Raw genomic sequence first — 24,883 nt, 5'->3', positions numbered from 1 at the left:
TTTTCTTGCAATTCTAAGGAAAAAGCATTGAATGGTGAGATAATAAAAAAAAAAAAAGACAGAATTGTTAGATAAAACAATGCATTTAAAAAAATTTAAGAAAAAAAAAAACTAAACAGTGCACCATAAAAAAAAATGTTTTTTTCTTTCCTTCTGTAGCGGAGAAAAAAAAATCTACACTTAAATTCGGAATCCTACATTTTTACAAAATTACAATTTTCACTTTTTATTCTGTATCGTGGGGAAAAAAGAACGTTAACGAAAACTTTGAATTCTAAGAAAGTAACGTTAAATAAAAATTCTGTGGGGTGGGGGGGGGGCAATCACTATTATTATTATTATTATTATTATTATTATTATTAATCTTGTGGAGAAAATAGGCTTCTATAGATCTCAGAGTGGGTGTAGCTATGTGTGAAAATATGATTTTTCTTAAATACATTCATAGGTATTTTGGTTCCTTACTTCAATCAGGGATCAATGTGCTGAGATACCCGATGAATCGATTAAAACGACCAGCATCTGACTCGGTTTTGACAGACACGTTTATTCCAGTAAGATCGAGTGTGCATTTGTTTCGAACAGGCCAGGGTCACAGTGAGCAGAGAGTATTGCTTCAGATGGACAGTTGTTATAAACGAAAATAAACAATACTGAGTTATTGTTCATGTTCGTTGTGTGAGTCAAGTCTCCTGATGGTATTTTATGTGTAAACTACAAATACAAACACAAAGTCGTCATGTTTCACTTGATGTACAAAGGCGGCCTGTTAATGAAATAAACAGTTTGCACAAAACCTTTTGCGGTATTAATCATTCTAAAGCACTTAATTGTTGTTGGGGTTAAATATGTACAAGTAGTAATACTTTGGAGGAGGGAAAGACGTTACAAAGTCACCTTAAAAATACTTCATATGCATCATGGCGATGTTACAGGACGTTATTCGTGGATTACAGGCAGAGTGCAAAAATCAATGCCGATGCACAGCATACTAGCCTATATGTACAGATGAAAACTGCCATTACTAATACAATTCTGACCAGAAGTAGGCAATCTATCAAGACTGGATGATCATATGACGAGAAGGAAACTGTAGTGTGAGGCGTCATGCCATTAACAAACGTCTAACTAAATCAGAAAACTGTGATTATGGGTTCATAACAGCGAGTCTACATGCATGTTATTCAGGGAGGATGTGTTAAAAAAACCTCCTAATTTACTCCGGGGTTTCAGCAGCCATTTATTGCCTTCTGTTTTTGCAATTTGCGTTAGTTTTATCCAACTTATTTTACAATGGGAAAATTACTTTTTAAATATTGAATCTAAAATCAATGCGGAGGCAAGCTTTTTTTTTTTTTTTTTTTGCAAATGTGCTAGAGTCCTGATTCATCAGGTGAAATGGTTAGGTAACAAGAAGAATAACAAAATGCAGTTAACTGTAAAACTTTAAAATTCTTTTTTAAAGCACCAGTAACATCATAACAGACCGGAAACCTCACACACTGGCGAAAAATGGCAGCGCCTGCACTTACAATAAAATAAGTTGGATAGACAATACGCAAATCTGTTCTAGTTGTTTCATGATTGCAGCATGTATAACAAAAAACTATGCCAAAAACAATCAGCTAAAATCACATTCCTTACACTTACGAGATAATTATAAATAATGTGAGATGAAGACTATAAGTAAATGAAAGAATTACATTCTGCTGTGAGCATGAGGGAAAAACTCGATTGAATCACAAAAGAGACTACGTGCACGTTACAATGAAGAAGCTCATTTCATTTTTTCATGTGTTGGCATGGTAGGACTTTGAAACTGACACCATTATTTGTCAACTTATGTAGACACTACAGCAGATTTTGAAAGTCATCGTTAAATCCATCCTATCTATTGTTTTAATGTGTGGCAGAGGTATTCAACCCTGCTCCTGCATGGAGACCCACTGTCCTGCCGTTTCTTTCCAACCTGTATCAGCCATAGACAGTAAAAAAAATGGACACAGAGACCCCATTGGATTCAACAGAGAAAAATGATGTAAATTAGAAGCGTGCACTTCCTGGGGGTCGGGCGTACTGCGCAGACTCAAACCGAGCTTGATGACGTAGATGTCACGTGAGCAACCTGTAAGTCTTCTAATCACTGTGCCAAGAGAAATCTGAATCACCCACCGAATCTTGCAGAGAAGGCGAGCGTGAACAGGAGCAAATTTTGGTAAGTATTCTGATTAATTATCTCTATCCCTGGACTTTATGCCTCCACGAACCCCCGATTGCCTCATAGACAGTAAAAGATTGTCTGCGAGCTTCTCCTCCTGTCCATATGGTAATATCTTTACTGTGCAACAGAGATTTGCAGGTTATGATGCAATCGTTAGCCTATTTTTTTTACAAAAAATGCTTCTACGGGACCATACCATAAGATACAAGGTAATGGAGCCTTTTATACATTTTCGTGTTTCTTTAGAAATAATTAATGGACAAATGGAGTCTTTAAACGCCTCAGATGTAAAGTTATTTCGCTGTCAAAGTGACGCCAAAATGAATGGGAGTCAATGGAATGCTAACAGCAGGTGGGGGTCCGCTAGCCAATGGCGTCGCCTAGGGCTGCTTCAATAAAATATGAAACCCTGCCCCTCTGGTATCAGCACACCTGGCCTGTGACTTTTCAAGTGATCCTGGAGACCTTGATTAGTTGGTTCAGGTGTGTTTGATTAGGGTTGGAGCTAAACTCTCCAGGACAGTGGGTTCCCAGAAGCACGACTGAAGACCTATGGTGTATGCTATTGTGAACAATTCATCCATTCATATTACTTCTGTCTCTCTCTTGACCTTGTAATGTTTAGTCAAGATGTTTGGAGGTTCGTTTCCACCACAGAATTAATCTCACAATTCTGATAGAAAAGTTGCAATTGCAAGTTCTAGACTCAGATTTGCAAGAAAAAGCTTTTACAGCCTATCTTGCAATTCTGTTCTGAGTAAAATAAATAAATACATAAATAAAAGCCAGAATTGCAGAGTTGTAATTAACTTTTTTAATTGTTTTATTCTGTGACAGAAGCAAGCTTCCATTAAAAACGACAGACTTCTCTTTGGTAGTCCATAGCTATTTCCAGTTGTCACAACTTTCAAATTGATCTTAACATCTTTAACTACTCAATTTGAAGTAGAAGATTTTGGATGTACTGCTATGACCTGGGACTGATGCAGAAATCATGAAATGGCGCTTCTGCCTTGTAGCGTGTGCTAGGCTTGTGATGAATTCTCTAAATTTAGAAAGACGATCACGGGACAGACACTCTAAAGCAGAAGAGAAGTTCCACCACGCTCTGCACAGACAAACATTAAAACTCACATTTCACTCTGAATTATATGACATATGTACAAACTTCTCTGAGAAGAGATGACTGCATGAACGGACCCGGATGATATTCTGGTGAAGTGGACGTGGGGGTTTCAGATGGGATTGAATCTTACCAGCCTACGAAGCTGTCCTTCAATACATGCGGCACCCTTGAGTGAAAGATCTTAAAACATTTGTACACCGTTAACACTACAAGGAATCGATAAACACGTTTTCTCATGCATGCAGCAGTAGGTTCTACAGTGACAGCGTGCGTTCAAAACAATAGTTAACTTCCTGCTCCTGCATGAGCTTCTTGGAACCGGGCAACAAGGGCACCAATCACAAGACAGCATGTGTTTGGAGGCGGGACTGGGCATGTGTGGGGTCACAAGAGGGGGCGGGGTTTATCCAGGGCACAAGTGGCTGCTGTTGTATCTGTTTCTGCTTAGCACGGCTGCCATTCCGGGACTGTCCTGTGATGAAATTGTATTCCTGAGTCCTGTTTATGAATGACAGCAGGAATGGGAATCTGATACCATGTTCCTCAATGTCAAGGGTGGGATGGCTCCATACCGAAAATGCTGAACAGAGATCAGAGAAGACCACGCCCAATTCTTCCATTCACTTGTCCCTTGTTTCTCCATTTGAATTCCTTATTTTCTTATTTCATTTTCTCATTCATACAAAAGTGGAGGAAAATCTTTTTACGGAGTTTGCAGACCATTTTCGAGGAGTTCTTTTATATTGATGTTTCCCACAGCTGAAACAGATCATGCACAGACAAAATGAACACATGCTATTCAAGCCAGTCATGTTGAAAAAAGAATGCATGCTCATAATGATTATTACAGTAATGTGCAATTGGCGTCAAAGTCTAGATGTTGTCCGTGTTGCATTCATATTTAATTTAAACCGCACCAGAGTTCATTTTAGTGGTCTTGGTCCGCTTGTTTGGTGTGCACCAGGGTTCGGACGGCGCCGATCACACTTATTCTATTAAACCGCACTAACAGAGCAATCACACCAGGGTTTGTTTTAATCAAACCAAATATGACAAGTGTGAATGCTGCCATCCGTACCTTGGTGTGGACCGAGACTGCTAAAAAGATGGGTCCTGGTCCAGTTCTAAACAAACCCTGTTGCAGTTTGAATGAAATATAAACCCAACATGGACCAAATACTTCTTTCTAAAGGAACCAAAAACAGGAAGTAATGACAAGATGATATGCAACCTGATTTGACGCAGAATGAGCTTTGTATCCGAAACAAAATGAGAGGGCAAAGAGGGCAAATGTGGAGCAACAAGGAGGTAAAATGCCATTTTTGAGCTCTCTGTGAGTTTGTAGGAGGTCAAAATTAAATAATAAGTACACAACAATGAGTGTGCTTAGTTCAGAAGATGGCATTAGGTGTGTTTGACGATGAGCAGATAGATCCTTTAAGTCGTCTAAGCTTTTGTTTGGGGTGTATATATTTTGAATATATATCATTTGACAATTTTGGTCCACACAAAAAGAACCAAAAAAATCGAACTACAAGTGTATGGAAGCATATGGGTAGCAATATTTAATTTGGAATGGAAAGAATGAAAAGACCGAGCCTTGTCCATGTTCTCTCACTTGAATCTTCTTGAGTCTTGAGTCTCTGACCTACTGCAAGCCCGCCTTGTTCATGTAGTGATTGACATGGCACGAGGGGGTGGACATGTGATCGGCTCGGAATGCATTTTCAATGTGCATATTGAATTTTGCTACATTCGTTGCGGGACATTGAATGAAAATGCAATCGTAAGTGTCTTGACTGTGAGTGTTAATGCAATTAAGAAAAATAGCATTTGAATGATAATTTTGCCACAGTTTTTGCTTTTTTTCATTTTGCACCAAACGTTGTAAATGTAAATTTAAATACAGAAATGCATTGCCATTTTACATATTGCATTGTCATTTTGCATATTAAATTCCAAATTGAATATTGCTACCCATATGCTTCCATACAAGTGTGAACACCTTTTTAAATTATTATTTTTTTAAATTGTGAATGTGGCCCCAGAATCAGGGTATCTTCCGTCCATTCCAAATCCGTTTCCAATTAAAAATCAGAAAACGAAAGACTCAAGAGGATTCAAGTGAGAGAACATGAATTCAATAAGGAGAAATGGAAAAATGGCTCGTTTATTCGTTATTCCATCTAGGTAAACAAACGGAAAATGAGTTTTTGACTTGAATTCTCATTTTGTCGTTTGGGGTTTAAAAAACTGTTTATGGCTTCAATAATTCATACGCACTTGTGGGCGGAGCTGAAACGCTCCTTTCATCTGATTGGTCGAATCGCTCCGCCTTCAACTCGATCTTACATTCTTTCAGAATAAGAGTCTTATAAGAGTAGTGTCTGAAACCACCGCTCACTGTTAATTAACATAATATTTGAGTCAGATGTTGCTGCGCACATAATTCGTGCTGCTATGACTTGCAAGTCACGCCTTTAAATTATTTCTAGGTTATAGTATTGTATGAATATTGTCCCACTGTAAATACAGTGCAAATAGTTTTGTCTCCTTGGATAAAAGTGAAGTGGAAATAAAAATCAATAATAGACTGAACAGTTCCATGATAATATGTCTGTAACATTTACCACTCTCATCTTTAAGTCAAAAGGCACTAGGTAGGTGTGTGTGTGACATTAATAATTAATTGGGAAAATTAATATAGTTAAATTTATGAAATAAATTAGTAATATTAGTTTTATTCCATACTAAATTGAATGTTTTTTCTTTTAGTCTTCTTTGTTGGCCTTGAGAAAGCCGACATATATTTGAACATTATTATCATTTATTATGAGAGTAATTGACAACGACTAAAATTTTAATGTTTCACCAAATTCAGCTCAGATCTTCAGACTCGTTTGACTCGTCGCTGTAACTGGTCAGACTTTTCCTTCTCAAAAAATCCTAGTGACTTTCATTATCTGAGCAATGAAGGTCTTACACTTAAGGACCACTAGAGGGGGAGACAGGATTTCTGTTTACATAAGTTTAAATGACAAATAAAAACATTACCATGAATATGCCATATCTGTGTAACACAGGTTCTTCAATGATAAATGGGGTGGGAGGGGGTATACCTTAGCCAAATGATAACTGTATAATAGAAAACAACATTAACTACTGCAGCTGGTGCCAAATAAAAATGATTATGTTTTGGAAAACTGCAAGTCAAATGTACTTGCACAAATTACTTGCTGTTACATAATACCCCATATGCGTTGTTGGGGACGTTTTCGTCCACTAGAAGTTGAGCCTTATTTTGGCCACAACTTTCTCTGTGTTTCAGCTAATGGAATGATTTTTGGTGAAAAATCTTATTTTGACATATATTTTGGGAAAATGCTTGAAAAGTTTCAAAAATCAACAGTACACTGTGGGCAAATTCACTACCCTTTTGTTATGTTCGGGATGAGGCTTCATATACAAGTCAGAAACTAAGCTTTTTTTTTTTTGCACAGGCCTATCTAAAGGGTTGATGGTCCCACCTAGTGATCAACTGTAAAAATAACAAATTTTACCTCTTCCCAAAAGGGAAAACCACAGACAATCAAGAATGCATGATTTTGTGTCATGGCTTTGCAATCAAAAGTGTCATTATAATGGAAGTCAATGGAGCAAAAAACAGCCACCAACAATAAATTAGGGAAAAAAATTAATAAATCTAATGCTGCACAAAAACTAAAAATACATCAAAGCCAATCTTGTTTCTAATCTTTGACATGCCCAAGACTGTGATAAAAAAAAATCCAGCCACAATTACTTTTATATTGAAAATAAGTAATTTTGTTCGTCCCCCCCCCCCCCCAAATCAGTGACATCATTTATGAACTAGGCAATTAAAGAGTTAAAATCTTGGATTTAAAAAAAAAAACATTTGGTAGTTTTGATTAGGACTGAGGTTGATTAATAGATTTATGCAAAAAAAAATATTGAAAATTTATTTTTATCTGATACATTTTTATAGCAGTTTAATTGAGTGGATGTTTTCATCCCGAACATAACGAAAGGGTAGTGAATTTGAACAATGCACAAGGGATACATAATAATTTTTATTTGGCACCAGCCGCAGTTAATGTTGACAGCTAGCAGGAGCATGGTGGGGTGCGAGGTCTGTTTTGACCGATGGATGGAGACCTCAAGGCAGTGGCCTAAATGCTGATCTGAAGATTTTTTCTTTATAGATTACAGTTTACATTGTACTTACTGAAGTACACCTCTGCATGCAGACACCCAACTGTACAAATGCATTTATAGATTTAAAACTCAGTCCTGAACCGGGAAAACCATGTTCTGCAGAGTACAGTTCCAACACACTTGCTTGGACATTGCTACTGATCCTGAAGACCTTGCTTAGCTTAGGTCTGTTTATTTGGGGTATCTAAACTTTGCAGGACACTGGCCATCTAGGAGTAGGACTGAGAGTCCTGATATTAGCTCTTTACATTCAGTGCATGTGATTTATCAACACCGAGGACATCTTAAAATGTACAGCTCATGAAAAATAAAAGTTCCAGATGGACAAACATTAAATGCATAAACCAGTGTGAATAAAAAATGTCTTAAAATAAATTTGGAGGTAGGTTGAAAAAGCCAGAATGGGAAGTTTTAAAGTACAGCTTGAAGTGTGAAGTTTATTCTTGTACACAGATACGGCATATTCATGGTAGTACACATGAAATTAATGTATTATTAGATATTTAAACTTACGTAAATGTAATCTAATGGACATTAAGTGTAAGACCTTCATTGCTCAGATAATGAAAGTCACTAGGATTTTTTGAGAAGGAGAAAGTCTGACCATGCAGTTACAGCAACGAGTCAGACGAGTCTGAAGATCTGAGCTGAATTTGGTGAAACAATAAAATTTTAGTCGTTGTCAATTACTCTCATAATAAATGATAATAATGTTCAAATATATGTCGGCTTTCTCAAGGCCAACAAAGAAGACTAAAAGAAAAACCATTCAATTTAGTATGGAATAAAACTAATATTACTAATTTATTTCATAAATTTAACTATATTAATTTTCCAAATAAATTGTTAATGTCACACACACACCTACCTAGTGCCTTTTGACTTAAAAGATGAGAGTGGTAAATGTTACAGACATATTATCATGGAACTGTTCAGTCTATTATTGATTTTTATTTCCACTTCACTTTTATCCAAGGAGACAAAACTATTTGCACTGTATTTACAGTGGGACAATATTCATACAATACTATAACCTAGAAATAATTTAAAGGCGTGACTTGCAAGTCAAAGCAGCACGAATTATGTGCGCAGCAACATCTGACTCAAATATTATGTTAATTAACAGTGAGCGGTGGTTTCAGACACTACTCTTATAAGACTCTTATTCTGAAAGAATGTAAGACCGAGTTGAAGGCGGAGCGATTCGACCAATCAGATGAAAGGAGCATTTCAGCTCCGCCCACAAGTGCGTATGAAATATTGAAGCCATAAACCGTTTTTTAAACCCCAAACGACAAAATGAGAAATCAAGTCAAAAACTCATTTTCCGTTTGTTTACCTAGATGGAATAATGAATAAATGAGACATTTTTCCATTTCTCGTTATTGAATTCATGTTCTCTCACTTGAATCCTCTTGAGTCTTTCGTTTTCTGATTTTTAATTGGAAACGGATTTGGAATGGACGGAAGATACCCTGATTCCCCAGGCTTGTGGGTATCTGTGCACCCAGTGCTTCATATGATCTGTGCATGATAGCAAAGGGAAAACAAAGCTTTTACTTAACTACTGTATGATAACCTGACGCCATATAGTGGCAAACTATTGGAATTTTGAAAGTTTGATACAAGTTCTGAAACCTGAAATTGATTCAAAACATGCAAATGTTTCAAAGTTTCTTGAAGCAGTATTTCAAATGCTCTCCTCATTAGTGAACTGATCATCTTGAGAAAAAACTCTAAAGTTACACATTGTGCAGAAAATGTGGTGTAATAACCCCCTTGAGAAACAAAAGCTAAATCACTGTTCTGAGGAATGTTTCTAAATAATTAAATGATGTGCTTATGGTATTATAGTGACGCTGACGCTGATGGTAAGTCTTACCCTGGCACTCTGTCTGTTGGCCTTTCTTTCCTCATCTGGAAGGGGAGGCATGGGGTAGGGGTATCTCCGGCTGGAGGCAATGGATCCCGTTGAAGAAGTGGGCGATTTGGCGGGTGACAATGTCCTGAGGGTATGGAGATATGAGACATTAGTACTGTTGTGTTTGAACTGGATACTAGCGTTAACAAACATGGTGCTGTCACCTTTGACCTCTTGAAGAGGTCAGAGGGAGTGTTTCCACGGCAAACCATCATCCAAAATCACTAACTTCATCAGTCCTTGCCACAAAAATACCCACTGTCTCATACTGGAGAGTGAAGCTGGGCAGATACTGCGAGCACAATGTAGTGCTGTTGGGATGTTTAACAAACAAACATACCCCGCGTCATGTGGGCTTACAAACATGGCGGACATGATGAGGTGATCAGGACAAACACATGTGATCATTATCACAGAGACTATGTGAGCCACATGATGATGACATCACAGAGTGCAGAACGACACACGTTAAGCAGAAGCCGGCATGCAGAGAGGGACACTGAGTGTGAGAGGTATAGAGCAGTGGAGGAGGAATAAACCAAAAAACTACAATTACACATACACAGAGCTTTAACTACAATAAATGATAGTGGGTTGGTCTTTAGATGTTAACACACAGATGCAAAAATAACACAACCTACACAGAGAACCTGAGTGAATCTCACGAAAACACATCCTAGTTATATTTCAGTCCAATATTAAAAGAAAATATTATGTTCAGAAAATTAATTAGATAATTATGTTATATATGATAATGACATATAAAATATATACCCATAAAGGAACGTGATCATTGGCACAGTGACAAGTCTTAAGATACTTTTCTTGAAAAATTTATCATTGTAACTGACTGGTGATTCTAATTTATAGTAATTTTAACTGTACTACACTGAAAGAACTACTGTTATATTTTTATTTAAATTCAAATAGATTAAAGGTAGTAAAAAGGAACGACAATGTATATTTGCTTTACACTGAAGAGAATTTGGATTCTTAAATTAATTATTTATTGTTAATTTTTATTTGCATTACAATAATGAGAATTTTGAGATTTTTTTAATGTCCTTTTTTTGTCATTAAAATAATGTCACAATGTAACAAAAAATTAATGGTTCTAAAAATGTGAAAAATTATTTCTGTTGATATTGGACTCAAATCTCATCAGAACATGTTCTTGATTTTGTGAGATGATCATATGAAAGGCATTTTTGGATACTTGCATCCCATGATTTTTTGATGTTTCAAATGACGTACTGATTATCAAATGCCTTCTGTCTTCCTTTAAAGACAAGCGATCAGTTAAATGACTGTACTGTGAAGTATGAATGGAAGATTTCTAAGGACAAACATATATGACTTACGATTACAAAACACTGGATATACTGTTGATTCTTGTAACTGTAGAAATGTTCATGCATTTACAATTCACTACTTTAAAAAAAAACTTTTTCTAATATGTGACATTGCAATTTAATTTCTAGTGTATCTGTTGATGACTTGTTGCAATGGAATAATAAAGGACAAGAAGAAACAAATACATTGAAATTAATATTGGTTTTTGAGAGGATTCGGGGGCGTTTCTGCCAGCAAGTGATCTTCAAACCCTAGCACTCAGCTCTCATCTCTGAAAAATAATATTTGGTCAGGGGAACGAACAACTGAGGAGGGAAACTGATGAATAGGAGACAGATATATAATGCAGTCTGATGTTATTGTACCTAATATAAGGTCCTTCAGTGTTTTTATTCACATCTTCTACCCATTTAGTTACATAATACTCTGATTTGACGCAAGGGGTTAAATACCTGCAGGAGGATGGGGAAGGAGTGATAGTGAACAGAGAGATAGAGAAAGGGAAGGGTAAGGGGAGAAGAGAAAGAACAGGAGAGATAGGAGAAACAGGATAAAGAAGGACGTTGGTAAAAGACAGCAGCAGCACTGAAATTCTTTACGATCCAAGATGCAGGTGAGAGATCAGACAGCAGCTCAGACTACAGATATCATGAAGCTTTTTCACTTTATGGTTGGTGCAGGACAGAAAAAAATAATGACTACAAAAAACATCAGCATCCAATTGACCTCAGTTCACTCGAAAATGTCAAATTTATCATTTTACTTGTCGCTCCAAACCTATTTGACTTACTTTCTTCAATGGAACACAAATTAGAATGTGCTTTTCAAAACAATGAATGTGAAATTAGTTAGTGTTAGTGTATATTTAAATGACAAAAACAGAATAATCAAAGTATTCTGTATGACTTGTGCACTGTATTCAAAACCATACAAGAACTCTTATTAAGTACTCTAAGCCATATTCAATGAAAATCTTCCCCTTCCTGTAGCACTAATATCTCATTCACATGTGCATATTCAAAAGTTTACAATTTACTATTGTTCAAAAGTTCGGGGTTAGTAAGCTTTTTTTTTTACAGAACTGAACACTTTAATTCAGCAAGGATGCAATGAAAAAAGTGGAAAATTTTTGGTAACATTATAAATGTCCATATATTTCAGATAAATGCTGTTCTTTTGAACTTTCTACTCATTAAAGAATCATAAAAAATACTGCATCACATGGCAGAGGTTAAGGTAATCAGTAATTACACTTAAATTTCCTAACATTATACAAAATGGCCTCAGAAGACAGAATATAGTGCATGAGTCATATGGACTACTTTACTTTTTTGATAATTTTTAATAGCTTAATCACGAATAGGCTCTGATCACGAAATGATTTCGTATAACAGAGCATCAACATTCTGTTCACATTCTAAAGACAGAGAGTCATACAGGTTTGGAATGACATGATAATTGAATGATGATTTTTCAGTGAACTATTCCTTTAAATTTAGCAGAACTTTTCCAAAACCATCAAGCTATTCAACGTTAAAACACATCTCAGAAGTGTGATGCTGCTGAGTATACTATACTATGTCTTGCCTGAGATTTGAACAAATATTTGAAAATAAAGTTGTAGTATTTGTGTAGGTCAGCTGCATGTTGGGTTTTGTTTTAGTTGTGTCACAGTCAGTTTGTCACATGCATTTGAAAAAAGAGAGTTGAGGTGCAGAAACGAGCATCAAGCGGAGCTCAGAATCAGAGTGTACAGTATCTTGTGTTCATACAGATGATGACAGACGTGCAGGTCAGTTTCAACGTGCTGTTTGTTCCAGAGGTTAAACCGATGCACACATCAATGCACACCAAAAACAAACCAACATTTACTCCAGACACTCAAAATAAAGTTTCAGTTCATTTGTTTGGACTTCTACAGACTGTAATACTGAAACAAGGCAAAGTCCAACATCCAACATTAATGTCACACGTCACTGTGGCAACACTTAATCTCTTACTCTGTAGAGTTGGAGCGCGGACGGAACTTCTTTCCCTTGAGCTTCTTACGGGTACCTGTGATGTTTCCTACATTGACAGAGGAGAAGAACACATGATTTTAATGCTGATGCAAACTCTTTCATGATGAGCAGATGTATTTATAGGTGTGTTACCTTGCCACGAGTTGCTCCTGGGTCGTCCATTTTCACAGACGTCAGAGATGTGCTTGGCATCTGGGATTCTTTCACTCCAGGAGTGAGACAGACCATTAGATCTTCAGACCAAAGAACAGAGAAATTCTTATAGAAGTTCAATAAATGCAGTTACAGAAATTAAAAGGGTTATGTATGAGGAAGACAAATGACAGAGACGTCACATGGACCATTCCTACTAAGCAGTACATTTTAATGTTCCCATAATTTAATATATTAGATAAAATATTAAACTCACTGTTATTTAAGATGACTTTTAGCAGCACACAATTAAGTGTGTTTTTCTCATGTATCTGTGCGCTGCATACTATCATGGAAAACTGGCAATGTATTGGGCAATATTTCAGGGGTTCTTAATTTCTCCTTCCTTTAATCAAAATGTCTAGCTAGAAATCATTACAGTACATTCATTTTTAAGTAGAAATCAAAAGATACTGTAAAGCAGGAATGACCCGCATCACTGTGATGAGCAGGAAGAACACACTGAAATGAGCAAGATGAGCATGAGATCGTGGAGACGGACACCATGAAGACACTGACTTACTTATGTCCCAGTATTAATGATACAAGAGCCTGATAGGACTTTAACAATAACCAAGAGAAAGACAAACAGACAGTTTTGAGCACAGACATAGCACAAACCTGCAGCAGTGAAGTCATTAAAGAAGGAATAAAAATATTCAAGTCTTGACTAAAAATGAGGTCCAGTAGAAGGAATGGCAGTTTATTTTGAAGAAGTCTGTGCCAAATAAAACTGGAATTATTTCACTTTTAATAATATATAGTCAAAAGTATGACCTGTCCCTTGACACGTGAGATCTTTTTAATATCTCAGTTGCATCTACTAGACTGCAATGTGACTAAATCCAGCTCAAATGGTGACTGACTTCTGAGATGTTTGTCCTGAGGTATAAGTTATCTCACATACGTCTCCTCTAGAGTTTAACAAGAGATCACAGTGTATCAAAATGTGTTCAGATTTGCAAAGATTCAACGAAGAAAAAAGAAGTCAGAGATCTCAGTATGAACTTTAACATTTCTCCTCAAATCAAATATGTTACCAACAAGTTTATAATTTTCACAGAAAAATCTGAGACAAAGTTGGTACTTAAATAAAACATAACTGGAAACTCCATAAAGTCTGTTGAGCTCTCAAAGTAAACGTTTACACTATTTGTTAGCAGAGGAGGCAAAGCGATGGAGATGAAGATGGAGATGAAGCACACCTGAACCCGAACAGAGAGATGTTTTGGCTGATGGAAGGGATAGAGGCGGTGAAAGAGCGGGTGTTGATCTGTAGGTGAGACAGGTAGGCAGACCTCTTCTTGGAGCTGCTGCCAGAGTTTGAGCTCACGCCCTGCGGCATGTCACTGTACAGAGAATCAGCATCTCCAGGCTTCTTCACGTAATCACCAGCAGGCATTTGACTGACAAAATGAAGAAAGTTTGTAAATTGTATGAAGTACACTACCATTCAAAATGTGGGGTGAAATGAATACGTGTATTTTCATGAATTTATTTCCACAACACCATTAATAAGAACAACTTTTTTCGCCATTGATAATAATCAGAAGAAATGTGAATACCAAATCAGCATTTAAGAATTTATGTGAAATTATGTTAATAAATATAATAAAAAACCCAAACCCAAACATTTGGGTGGCAAATGTAATACATAAGTTAGGGAGCTTGTTGAAATCCTAAATCAAAAAGTATAAGCTATAACAATAACCTTAGCAGTAATTCGAAACTTTTAGCTCCCTCACACAACACATACTGTAAAAACCCTCTCAGAAAATGAAGAGAAAGGAGAACGAACCGACAGAATCTTCTGTGTACTTCTGACTCCACATACTGACGCTGTCTGTAGCTCCTTCACATGGGAGACAACACAGAATAAAGCAACAACCACAATTAGTGCAAAACATCTTAGAACAAATGTAAAACTGTATATTCTGTATATGGTTCTGTATGTGGTAAACAATGCCTGTTTCAATCACGAGTGCATGCAAAATGCCAGTTTAAGGACAGTTCACCGAAAAATGACTGTCTTCCTCACTTGTTCCAAACCTGTACAGTGTGTATGACTTTTTCTTTTCCGTGGAGCACACAGAAGGAACTGTTTAGAAAATTTCTGATGTGCTCTTTACCATGTGAAGGTAGAAGCTGTTATGCTCCAAAAGTTCAACAAAATTAAAAATAGCAATTTGGAGATTCTGCTAATCTTCTTCTTGGTGCAGTCCAAGAAAGTTTGGAATGATATCAAGGTAAAAGGTTGTTAGAATTTTCATTTTGGGGTGGACTATCCCTTTAAATAAAGCTTAAAAAGTTTTCAGCTATTGTGGGGTCTGTATTCATGTGACTCACTTGTATCCCAATGCAGAAATGCCAAGAATCAGTGCAAGGACCAGGATAGAGCCTGCAATTGCCCCGATGATGATGTTAGTAGTGATGATGCCTGTCAGAGGAACACAACATTTAATGTGGAGCCATGGCACCTAAAAGTCAAAACTAACCTGCAATCATCTGGACATGGCAAGACTAATCTGATATAGATACAGAATTTAATTTTTTGTTTCGTTTATTCTGTCCAGTTGACTGCATGCCAGATCAATCTGGAATAAAAACAGCTAGAGACAGAAACCAGAAAAAAGTTTTCGATAACGATTTATGACTCCTTCTGTCCAAGGAGGCTGTATGTTAAAGGCATCCATTTAAATCAAATCCATAAAACAGGGTTTATGACAACGTTTATAACAACACAGCACAGCAGATAAACACTGCTAGCTTTCAATAAGACAGAAACACGGAGGAATGATGGGGCGAGTGAACGACAACAAACAGCAACTCAAATCTAAACTCACTGTCACTCCAGCAAAAGACATGAGCCCGTCCACAAGAACGAGTGCGTTTAAACAAAAGCCATGAAACAGAAAAAAAAGAGAGAAATTAAAAGCGTGTGAAATGTGTGTGAGTGGTGAATGAACTGTTGAACGTGAACATGAAAACAGAACAGAAGAAAAACAGACTAAAAAAAAATATCTCGATATATTCAGCATTTATATATTTAAATATATATTCAGGACCAGTGCTGGCCGAATGGGTGCACTAAGCAGAATTGTATTGTTGTGCCCCCTCCCCAAAATATTATGGAAGTTAAAAAAGCAACAGTTAAAGGGGTCAAAACTTTAATAAAATTTAAAAGTACATAAGTTGTAATCAAACTGTATTATTCACAAATTATAATTGTAGCTAGACAGTCGCCTATGGCTATGACTTTATTAATACAGTTGTCTGATTGATTTTATATTCGCAAGCATTCAGAAAAAATTAAGCAGTTTTACTTCGATAAAACCAAGGATACATGTTTGTAAAAGTTGTGATGTCCACATGTTTTTGTTGAAAAAAAAATGATATGAAGTGGATATTTAAATTAAATATTTGGTCAATATTAAACAAGGATTTGATCATCCTGTAAGTGTAACAACAGATATTATCAGCCCTTTGCCGCTCTTTGCAGGCACTTGTAATAATATGACATTTACATAAATTTTGATTTTGTATTACATTATGTATTTTAAAAGTGTTATTCAATGAAACCATACGATTATTAATTAATAATTGTTTATATGAAAGTTGTAAAGTGCAATAAAAAATATTATTTGAATAAAGAATTTTTTTTTTTCATTCGTAGTGAAATTACAGTTAATTTTCTTAAGGGAACATGGAAACTCTGAGAGAATATTAAGGAAGAAGCGGCGGGTGATATTATTAAGATGTTATTAACGTCAACATTACAAAAAGTTTCACAGAATTATGAATGTACCTAAAAGTGATGCACAGGCTTCATCTTAGACATTTTATCTTTTTGTTATCTTGGCGCCGGACAACAGATGTCTTTTCCTGGGCATAGCTGTCTATCAGTTATGATCATTTGGAGTCAGCCGCAAACATGAGGAGGGCGCGGATGTGGGAATAGAGCATCACGTACGCTTGGCCTTTCTACTGCATTCACAATAAAACACATTTTTGGTATTTATGTATATATGTTGATAATAATATATTTTTTTTTTGAACAGCTGAGTTGGTGCCCTATTCAAACTGCATACTGCATACAAACTGCGAATAGGGAGCGGCAGTACTGTATATATTTGTTAAATATCTTAATGGTCATGGTTATCTGAAACAGCTTACATTTGTGCTGCAATAACAGGACCTATCAAATTTAACCTAACAGTCAAGTAGATTCAAAATGTTAAATGTAAGGATTAATTGAATGTAAGCATCTTGTAAATAATAAATCAATTCTAAACTCTTTTTCACTAAATAAATAAAAATGGTTAAATGAAATCCTTCAGTGCATTAATATTGCTGGTGATTAAGAGAATACTTTATTACTAGTAAAGTTGACATATGTATCCATTTTACACAAATGACCAATGAAATATGCCCAGACACAACATCTGATTCTTTAAGCTTTAAGCAAGGCGGTGAGTCTCCACTTGCTGGGGGCTTTTGCACATAACTGCCATGTCTGCTGCTTCTGGATTCATGTCATAAGCTGGTTTTGTAATGCATGTGGGTAAAAGATCTCCAAATAGTGGAACTGGTTCTTCATATCATTCTCATGTGAAGACTAAGAAAGGTGAACATTTGGCCTACCTGGTGTTTTGGCTGTGGGTCGCACCAGTAAGTAACTCAGAGGAGAGGTGGAGTTACAGTCCTCACCTGCCCAGCCCAGGTCACACACACACCTGAGTTCATTACTGCACACCTACAGCACACACACACACACATAGACAAAGCAATTATAGAATGAAGTCTAACAGCAGCATGGTTTTTTGTATCCAGTATAGCATTGTTCCCATAGCTGTGATTTAAAGTGCTGTTTATCTGGCATTTTCAAAGGCATGTAGAATATACTGTGGCTTGGCTTCATACACAGTCTAATGATTTAATAAAATTACATTTTAAACATCTTGAACTGGATACATTTTTATGCCACTTTTAAATCCTATTTGAGCTAATGCATATTATAAATGGAGTTATTTCAGTAAGAAACCACAATTATTGTAAAGCAAAACATGATTGGTTATAGTAAGAACTTGCTATGATTGGTCAGTGAGGTGTGGCTGTTATCTGATTGGCTTGAGTAGATGGTGGGCGGAGTCACACATTTGTGGATTCTCAGCATTTTAATGCTAGAAATGTTACAAAATCCACAAATGAGATTTTTTGTGAATCTCTTTACATTTATTCGTGGATCATAATCTATTTATTTGGAATAATGCAACAATTATACCCACCATACATTATCCCATTAGCCTATGATAAATGTGACATTTAGTGCCTTTTAGATAGTGTGGTGTATATAGTGTATATAGTAATACAGAGATGTTTCTTTCTCTATCAATATCAGGCTTCTCTGTTTAAATGAAAGCTGTCAGGTCATCTTTCCCACACTTAGATTATTTGGCACATATATTTTCACAATAAATTAGAAAATTACAAGTTAACAGTACAAATCATCTCCTTATTATTTATTCATTTATTCATATATATATATTTCCAGCTGAAACTGGATTAGTGGCTGACACAACTGTCACAATTCACACCACACACAATCCCTCACCCCATGTCCGGAGCAGATCACCCTTTCGTTGGTGCCGGGGCAAGTGCTGAAGTTGAATTCCTGCACTGGGAGGCATTTGTGATTAAAGCAGATGCGATCCGTCCCACACGCCGTTCCATCCTCTATGTATCCCAAATCAATGTCACCATCAATCAGCACATGGCCTCCACTGAAACATTCAAACTCACGTTAGGAAAAATCAATCACATAGAAAGCTGAAGTGAGTGTGTGTTTGTGTACGTACCTGCAGTCCAGTGAGGCGCTGTGCTGGGCCACGGAGAAAGAAGTCAAACCTCCATGTAACTCTCCTAGTCTGGGTGCAGGAGAAATGTTGGAGCACAGCAGGTATCCACAGTGTACATCCCTAAAACACACACATGCACACTTCTTAATCTAGATAGAGTAAATGAAATTAAAATAACGTCATAATAAATTATAAAAAAAGTAATAAGAGCAAGATTAGCACAAACTAGGAAATTATGTGATTTTAAGCATCATTTTCAAGCCTGGAAAAATTCATAGAAATTTCTATAATATAAAATAATTTTTTAAATATAAAGTATACATACACACACTTTTAAGGTTAACACACTTCCCCATCAGTGAAGTATGAGAGTCAAACTCACTGTTTTTTGCACTGAATCCAGGTGTCTCTGTCACGTCCACAGTTGCCCTTCTCTGTGCCCTCCATGTTGAGTTTCTCATAGCAAAACTTATCAGCCGATGTTGCTTCTTTAGAAACAGAGACTCACACGTCATAATTACATCAGCACCGCTAACTGAAATAAGTACTACAATAAATAACATTAACACTGAAATAAAAATTATTTAAGGCTCAAATACTGTAGAATAGAACAGTATTTTACTGTAGAATAAGCAAAATTGCTACAATTTAAATTAAATATAAAATATAAAAATTATTTAAAAAAATTATGAATAATGTAATAGCATATAAATAATTTCAAAATGGCCACTCACTTTCTCCCCAGATGTATTTACACTGTCTGTCCTTGGTTTTGCACCTGCCATTGAAACATCTTCCCTAAAATTAGTGAAATTAAGGAAAATAGGTTACACTGACATGTCAAAATAAAAAAAAATAAAAAAAGATAAATAATAAATTATGAGTGTGTGTGTGTGTGTTTGTATACACACACACACACACACACACACACACACACACATCTATATATACATTTTAGATACATAAAAACTCACTTGGTCTTTCTCACATGTATACCCATCCATCTTGTGTAGGTTTGGAGGACACTAAAAATATGGAGTTTTACATTTTAAAGCAGGTTTAGAATGGCACACTTTTTACTTATTTTTTAAATAAATGTCAGTATATCAGGTAGAGTAGGATATGTGAATTTGATGTATGCAAAGAATACCAGTATGATTTACTAGATTTGTAGAAGTGTGCAATATACAGCAGAGCACACTGAATGTAATACTGTGTCCCATAACGCAATGACTTGGACCAGAAGCTATGTCTTATATATTCATGTTTATACAAGTGACTGCCATACCATTAAACCGATTAAAAACATTAAGATGCAAAAAAACTAACTCATCTACATCTCAGATGGCCTGAGGGTTAGAAAATGTTCAGAACATTTTCTTTTTTTTAAACTATTCCTTTGATGAATTTATTCTACTGCTGTATGATGTGTTGTGAGATGTACGTAACATTGCCCTCACCTGGCTGGAGTTACCAGTGCACATTTCAGGTATGTCACAATCATTGACAGCGTCACGACAAAGCACACCCATAAACTCCAGCTACAGAGACAGCACAAGGATCATTAAAAGTCACACGCACAAACAGAAGGCTACAGAGTTTTCTTGTTCGACTAAGTGTATACCTGACAGTTCTTACAACAGAGACCATCACTGCATTTGGCTCCTTGAGTCAACATACATTTCTTGCAGCAGTTCTCCCCTTCTCTAGCACACTCCTGCAGAAAGACAGAAAAAAACCTGAATACATATGCAGTGTCAGATTAATGTGATCATGATGTTGATGTAAGATCACTCACAGCTGGGTTTCCACAGTCGCACTCCTCTCCTGCCTCCACAAAACCGTTTCCACACTCTGGAGGATCCAAGAGCTACAGAACAAAGAAAGAGGTATAAAGCAAAAGCATATCTTTTATAATAGTTCATAAGAAAAGCATTTATTTGAAATAAAACTATTTAGTAACAATGTCTTAACTGTTCATTTTGATTAATGTAATGCATCCTTTCTGAATAAAAATAACTATTTCTATAAAATATGTAAATAAATTCTTTCTGTCCCTAACTTTTGCATGCATAAAACTTATAAGTGGTCCAATTTTGTGGAACTTTTGCTGGAGTTCTGGAGTGCAGATTCTGTGTGGGTTTGGTGACATACTAAGGAAATTGTATGCTATGAACACACAGACCGAACTGAAGTGGGTTTACCTTTGAAGGTTTGTTGAAGAGACACGCACCACCTCCACTGTTCAGGAAATCATGATACTCTTCCACGTTACAGTCAGAAAATCTCTTGGGTAAGTAGAAGCTGTTAGAGAGAACCACAAAGCACTAGAGTCACACTTCCTAACTTTACTTCCATGCCCTGTGTTTAACACAACCACTGAGACAGGCTATTAAAAAAAGTGTTTGTAATGCTAATCAAAGTCTCAACTGAGCTGAAACTGAAAAGCAACAAATCTTAGCACAGTCAAAACGTTTACATGCACATTGTTTTCTGATTAAGGTATTCCAGCCTTCTAATTCCTCAGTGCTGCACATGTAATCATATTAATAAACTAAGATATGCATTTTTTTCCCCGCTACTCCTGATTGGAAATCCTGGAGGCGCTTACCAATAGAGGAGAATTATTTTTCTTTGGCCATATGTAGAAGAATAAGTGGATGTTCCTATTGCAAATTTATCATTATTACAGGGAAATACCAACAGCTATAAATACCAACGGTTCTGTGGCAACTGCCTCTTTTTCATTCAGACCAGCAGAGGGCAACAACCAGATTTGTTGAAAATAGATTGTAAGAATCAGTCAATTCCCTTTATTTACAGGCAAAGCTTAACTCTTCAATATGGTGGACATGCAGTGTATTACTTACTTACAGATTGGCTGCTTATTAGTACTTATAAAACATGTATGAATGCCTTATTCTGCATGACCACATTTTCATATAGTCATGCCTTTTTTCTTATGAACGCCCTGCAGTCCACGAAGCCTAGTTTGGAAAACCCTGGTCTGAAATACCATTCTTCCTTTTTAGGTGAATCCTCTCTGATTCTGATGACACTTTCCTCATTTTTACGTCTTTATCCTCTAGATTCAGTTTATCTACTTGTCAACACAGAGGTTTGGCAGTACGCTCAAACTGTACGAGAACGCTGAACACTGCTCAGCTTGTATCAGCTGGGTCGCTGCCCTCAATATCATTTCGAGGCTGTAAGCACTATTCCAATCTGTGACACTCTGCAACAATGCAGTTTCAGGACGCCCTAACCAGAGGCTGAGAATCAATAAGTGCATATCTCACAGTATGCCATGTGTGAGTGGTTACTCTTCATTTACCAGATGCTGAGTGTCATCCTGGAATATCAGGTCTTACCTGTTTGAGCATGGGTAATTAATTTTAAAGTGTTGCAGACTTTTTCACAGGATTGTTAAAAATGGAAGACACACGTAAAGGGGGAAAACAGAGAACACAAAACATCCTGCCACATTAACAATAGAGTTAGTGGATCAGATCGGACATGCAGGTTTCATGGAAAATAAACCTCTTAAAACATCCATCAATGGAGAGACAGATCGACATGAGTGTGTCTGTCTGAAAGGCCATTGACACTAGTGTTAATATCATGAGCCGTGATAGTGTGCTGTAGCTTTTAGGAAATTATGAATATTTATTAATATATCAAAAGCAACCCAACTACATCATATGTGCATGTCGAAACCAGAGGACTTTCTCATACTCAGAAGTTTGGACTTTTTGCCCCAATAGTCCCATATTCTCCTGATAGTGAAAACGTGCTTAGCTCTGTGTGGTGATTACAACACTTTTTTTCTCAGGTTTTCATCTTCTACACATGATATTTCAGTTTGGAGGTCCAAAGGAGGAGTTGAGGAAACCTTTGCATTGTAAAAACTGTCAATGACTAATATATGAATTCAGAAACATGACTTGAGGAGAGAGAAAATCTTATTTGAGAAGCTAAGCAAACAGCAAGATGGAGGGTGAACACACACTGGGAGTGCTGGTGTGAATTTCAGCTTACGTCCTGTCAGTAAGCCATTACACGTCAGACGGCAGATGTCAGTCGCTTTTTTCACCATAATTCTGATTATCTAATTGTATTATAAAAGCAGACTTTTGTATTAGAGGTAGACTGTGTGTGTGTGTCACACATGCTTTATGACGTTTGGCATTAGCATGAAATCATGATTGTTCTGTTCTTTTGTGTATGAATGACTGCAGACAGTTTTAAACACTTTAAAGGGGACATATCACGAAAAAATTTATTTTCCTTGATCTTGTGAAATAAAAAAAGTGATACTGTTAGTTTTGGATCTCAAAACTTCCATTCCAAAAAAAAAAAAAAAAAAAAAAAGAAGCCTGTTTAATTCTAGGAGGTGGAAAATACTGAAAGATCTTAGCCAATATTTTCAGACTGAAATGCATGATATTACCCCTTTAAGCTGAGAGGAGCCCAATAATCCTCTCTTAACGAAACATGTACCACTATGAGCTATCAGCCGAATTAAAAACCAGTAAAAAAGAGAGCACACAGGAAACTACAGAATATTCCAACACAATGCAGCTTCTGCCATATTGCTCTCTTGACTGAATAAAACTGAGGTACTAATGCTATTAGATGGAGTGAGGGGCTGAAAAGACTCAGCAGCTGACTGGTCGACAGGACACGAGCGAGTAGCATGACACAACCAAGCGTCTGCTCACCTGCTGTCCCATTTGGGATTGGGGGGAAATGCAAAAGGTATTAAAACACATGGATAAAGACAAACCAACACAACACAGACGCACAATATGACATGAACAAAATCGCATCACCTCACATCAAAGCATTTCTCAAACAACCACTGTGAACATTTCTGAATCTTTTTAAGCATATATAATAATCATTAGCTGTGGTTTGTTATTCTGTTAATAAAATGTTTTAATTTGAAACTGACAAACACTGTCTGTAAATGTTTGACCAAGGGCAAATTTGAAACGTGAACAGTGAAATGTCTAAATCGACATGTGAAATGTCAACAGTGGAGAGCCAAGCATAGAAAATCAGACTAAAATGATCAATAACACTTTCTCAAGACAATTTGAGGATATCATGCTCTTATTTTACACAATCTTACAAAAATGCCCTATTTCACCCCAACATCAAAAGAACAAATATAGATAGATATAAACAAAAACAAAAATAAAGAGAACAGAATTTATAGGGTTTATTAAGGGTAATTAAGAACATTAACATTCATCTGGATGTCTTCTGGAGTTTTTGTGTAATGTTCAATTGTGATTCTTATTACTGTAATAAAATAAAATATTGTTTGTTTTTTTGGCACATTACAATAATAAGACTTGATTTTAGGGTGAAATGTGAATGTGAAATCTGCATATTTTGTGGAAGGCTTTGTGAGATTCACTTTCACAGACTGTAATGCTAATTTACCCACGCATCAAGAGTCTGTGAGGCTCCCATGAAAATGATAATGGGACACAAATACGAGTAAGAGCTGAGACAGATGAATTGAGAAGCCAAATTATTTACTGCCACCTAGTGGAATTCACATAGTGTTTAAATCTGTCTCAAAGTTTCTCACTGGCTGCCAGTTTACAGCATCTGACGTGACAGAAAGTGTTATGGATCAGCAAGTGGCACAGATTTCAAACACTGTTACGTTGACCATATTTCATTTAAAGTTATTAAGCAACAAAACACAGGAACACAGACTCAGCACAAAGCATGACAGGCTGTTTTAAGACTAATATGAATATCCAATAGGGTCTCAAAACATTAGTCAGTTATGTGTATGTGTTAGGAAATCTGTGAAATCTGCTTTATTAGAAACTTACCCAACATCATCCATTATACAGCCAGACCATTTATCTTCACACTTGCACTCCCCTGTGAGGGAAAGACAAATTACAGTGACAAACAATGAGAGTCTGTTTGTGA

At 36.4% G+C, this 24,883-nt stretch overlaps 2 protein-coding genes across 2 annotated transcripts in view; one reads left to right on the top strand and one right to left on the bottom strand.

Moving 5' to 3' along the window:
* The window catches only part of LOC113059891 (WASH complex subunit 5), a 12,815-nt gene extending 12,187 nt beyond the window's left edge, over positions 1-628 (top strand). The window contains exon 28 of the mRNA XM_026228550.1: positions 1-628. This exon is cut by the window's left edge and continues 788 nt beyond it. The gene's annotated coding sequence lies outside the window, so the exon portion shown is untranslated.
* Positions 629-3,581: 2,953 nt separating this feature from the next.
* LOC113059888 (disintegrin and metalloproteinase domain-containing protein 22-like) overlaps positions 3,582-24,883 on the bottom strand; it is a 57,381-nt gene continuing 36,079 nt past the window's right edge. The window contains exons 14-31 of the mRNA XM_026228548.1: positions 24,781-24,832; positions 21,130-21,229; positions 20,724-20,795; positions 20,550-20,642; positions 20,386-20,466; positions 19,900-19,950; positions 19,660-19,723; positions 19,308-19,413; positions 18,926-19,045; positions 18,682-18,850; positions 17,712-17,823; positions 15,417-15,507; positions 14,869-14,922; positions 14,276-14,476; positions 13,011-13,111; positions 12,858-12,924; positions 9,466-9,589; positions 3,582-4,106 (exon numbers count right to left, since the gene is read on the bottom strand). Of these exons, the coding sequence (XP_026084333.1) occupies positions 4,086-4,106; positions 9,466-9,589; positions 12,858-12,924; positions 13,011-13,111; positions 14,276-14,476; positions 14,869-14,922; positions 15,417-15,507; positions 17,712-17,823; positions 18,682-18,850; positions 18,926-19,045; positions 19,308-19,413; positions 19,660-19,723; positions 19,900-19,950; positions 20,386-20,466; positions 20,550-20,642; positions 20,724-20,795; positions 21,130-21,229; positions 24,781-24,832 (1,679 nt within the window). The 3' untranslated portion in view covers positions 3,582-4,085. The remainder of the gene's footprint in view (positions 4,107-9,465; positions 9,590-12,857; positions 12,925-13,010; positions 13,112-14,275; positions 14,477-14,868; positions 14,923-15,416; positions 15,508-17,711; positions 17,824-18,681; positions 18,851-18,925; positions 19,046-19,307; positions 19,414-19,659; positions 19,724-19,899; positions 19,951-20,385; positions 20,467-20,549; positions 20,643-20,723; positions 20,796-21,129; positions 21,230-24,780; positions 24,833-24,883) is intronic.

The sequence above is a fragment of the Carassius auratus genome, chromosome 41 (genome assembly GCF_003368295.1).
Source record: "Carassius auratus strain Wakin chromosome 41, ASM336829v1, whole genome shotgun sequence".
Classification (NCBI taxonomy): domain Eukaryota; kingdom Metazoa; phylum Chordata; class Actinopteri; order Cypriniformes; family Cyprinidae; genus Carassius; species Carassius auratus.
The sequence above is the reverse complement of the archived record's forward strand: the minus strand, read 5'-3'. Positions and strand labels throughout refer to the sequence as shown.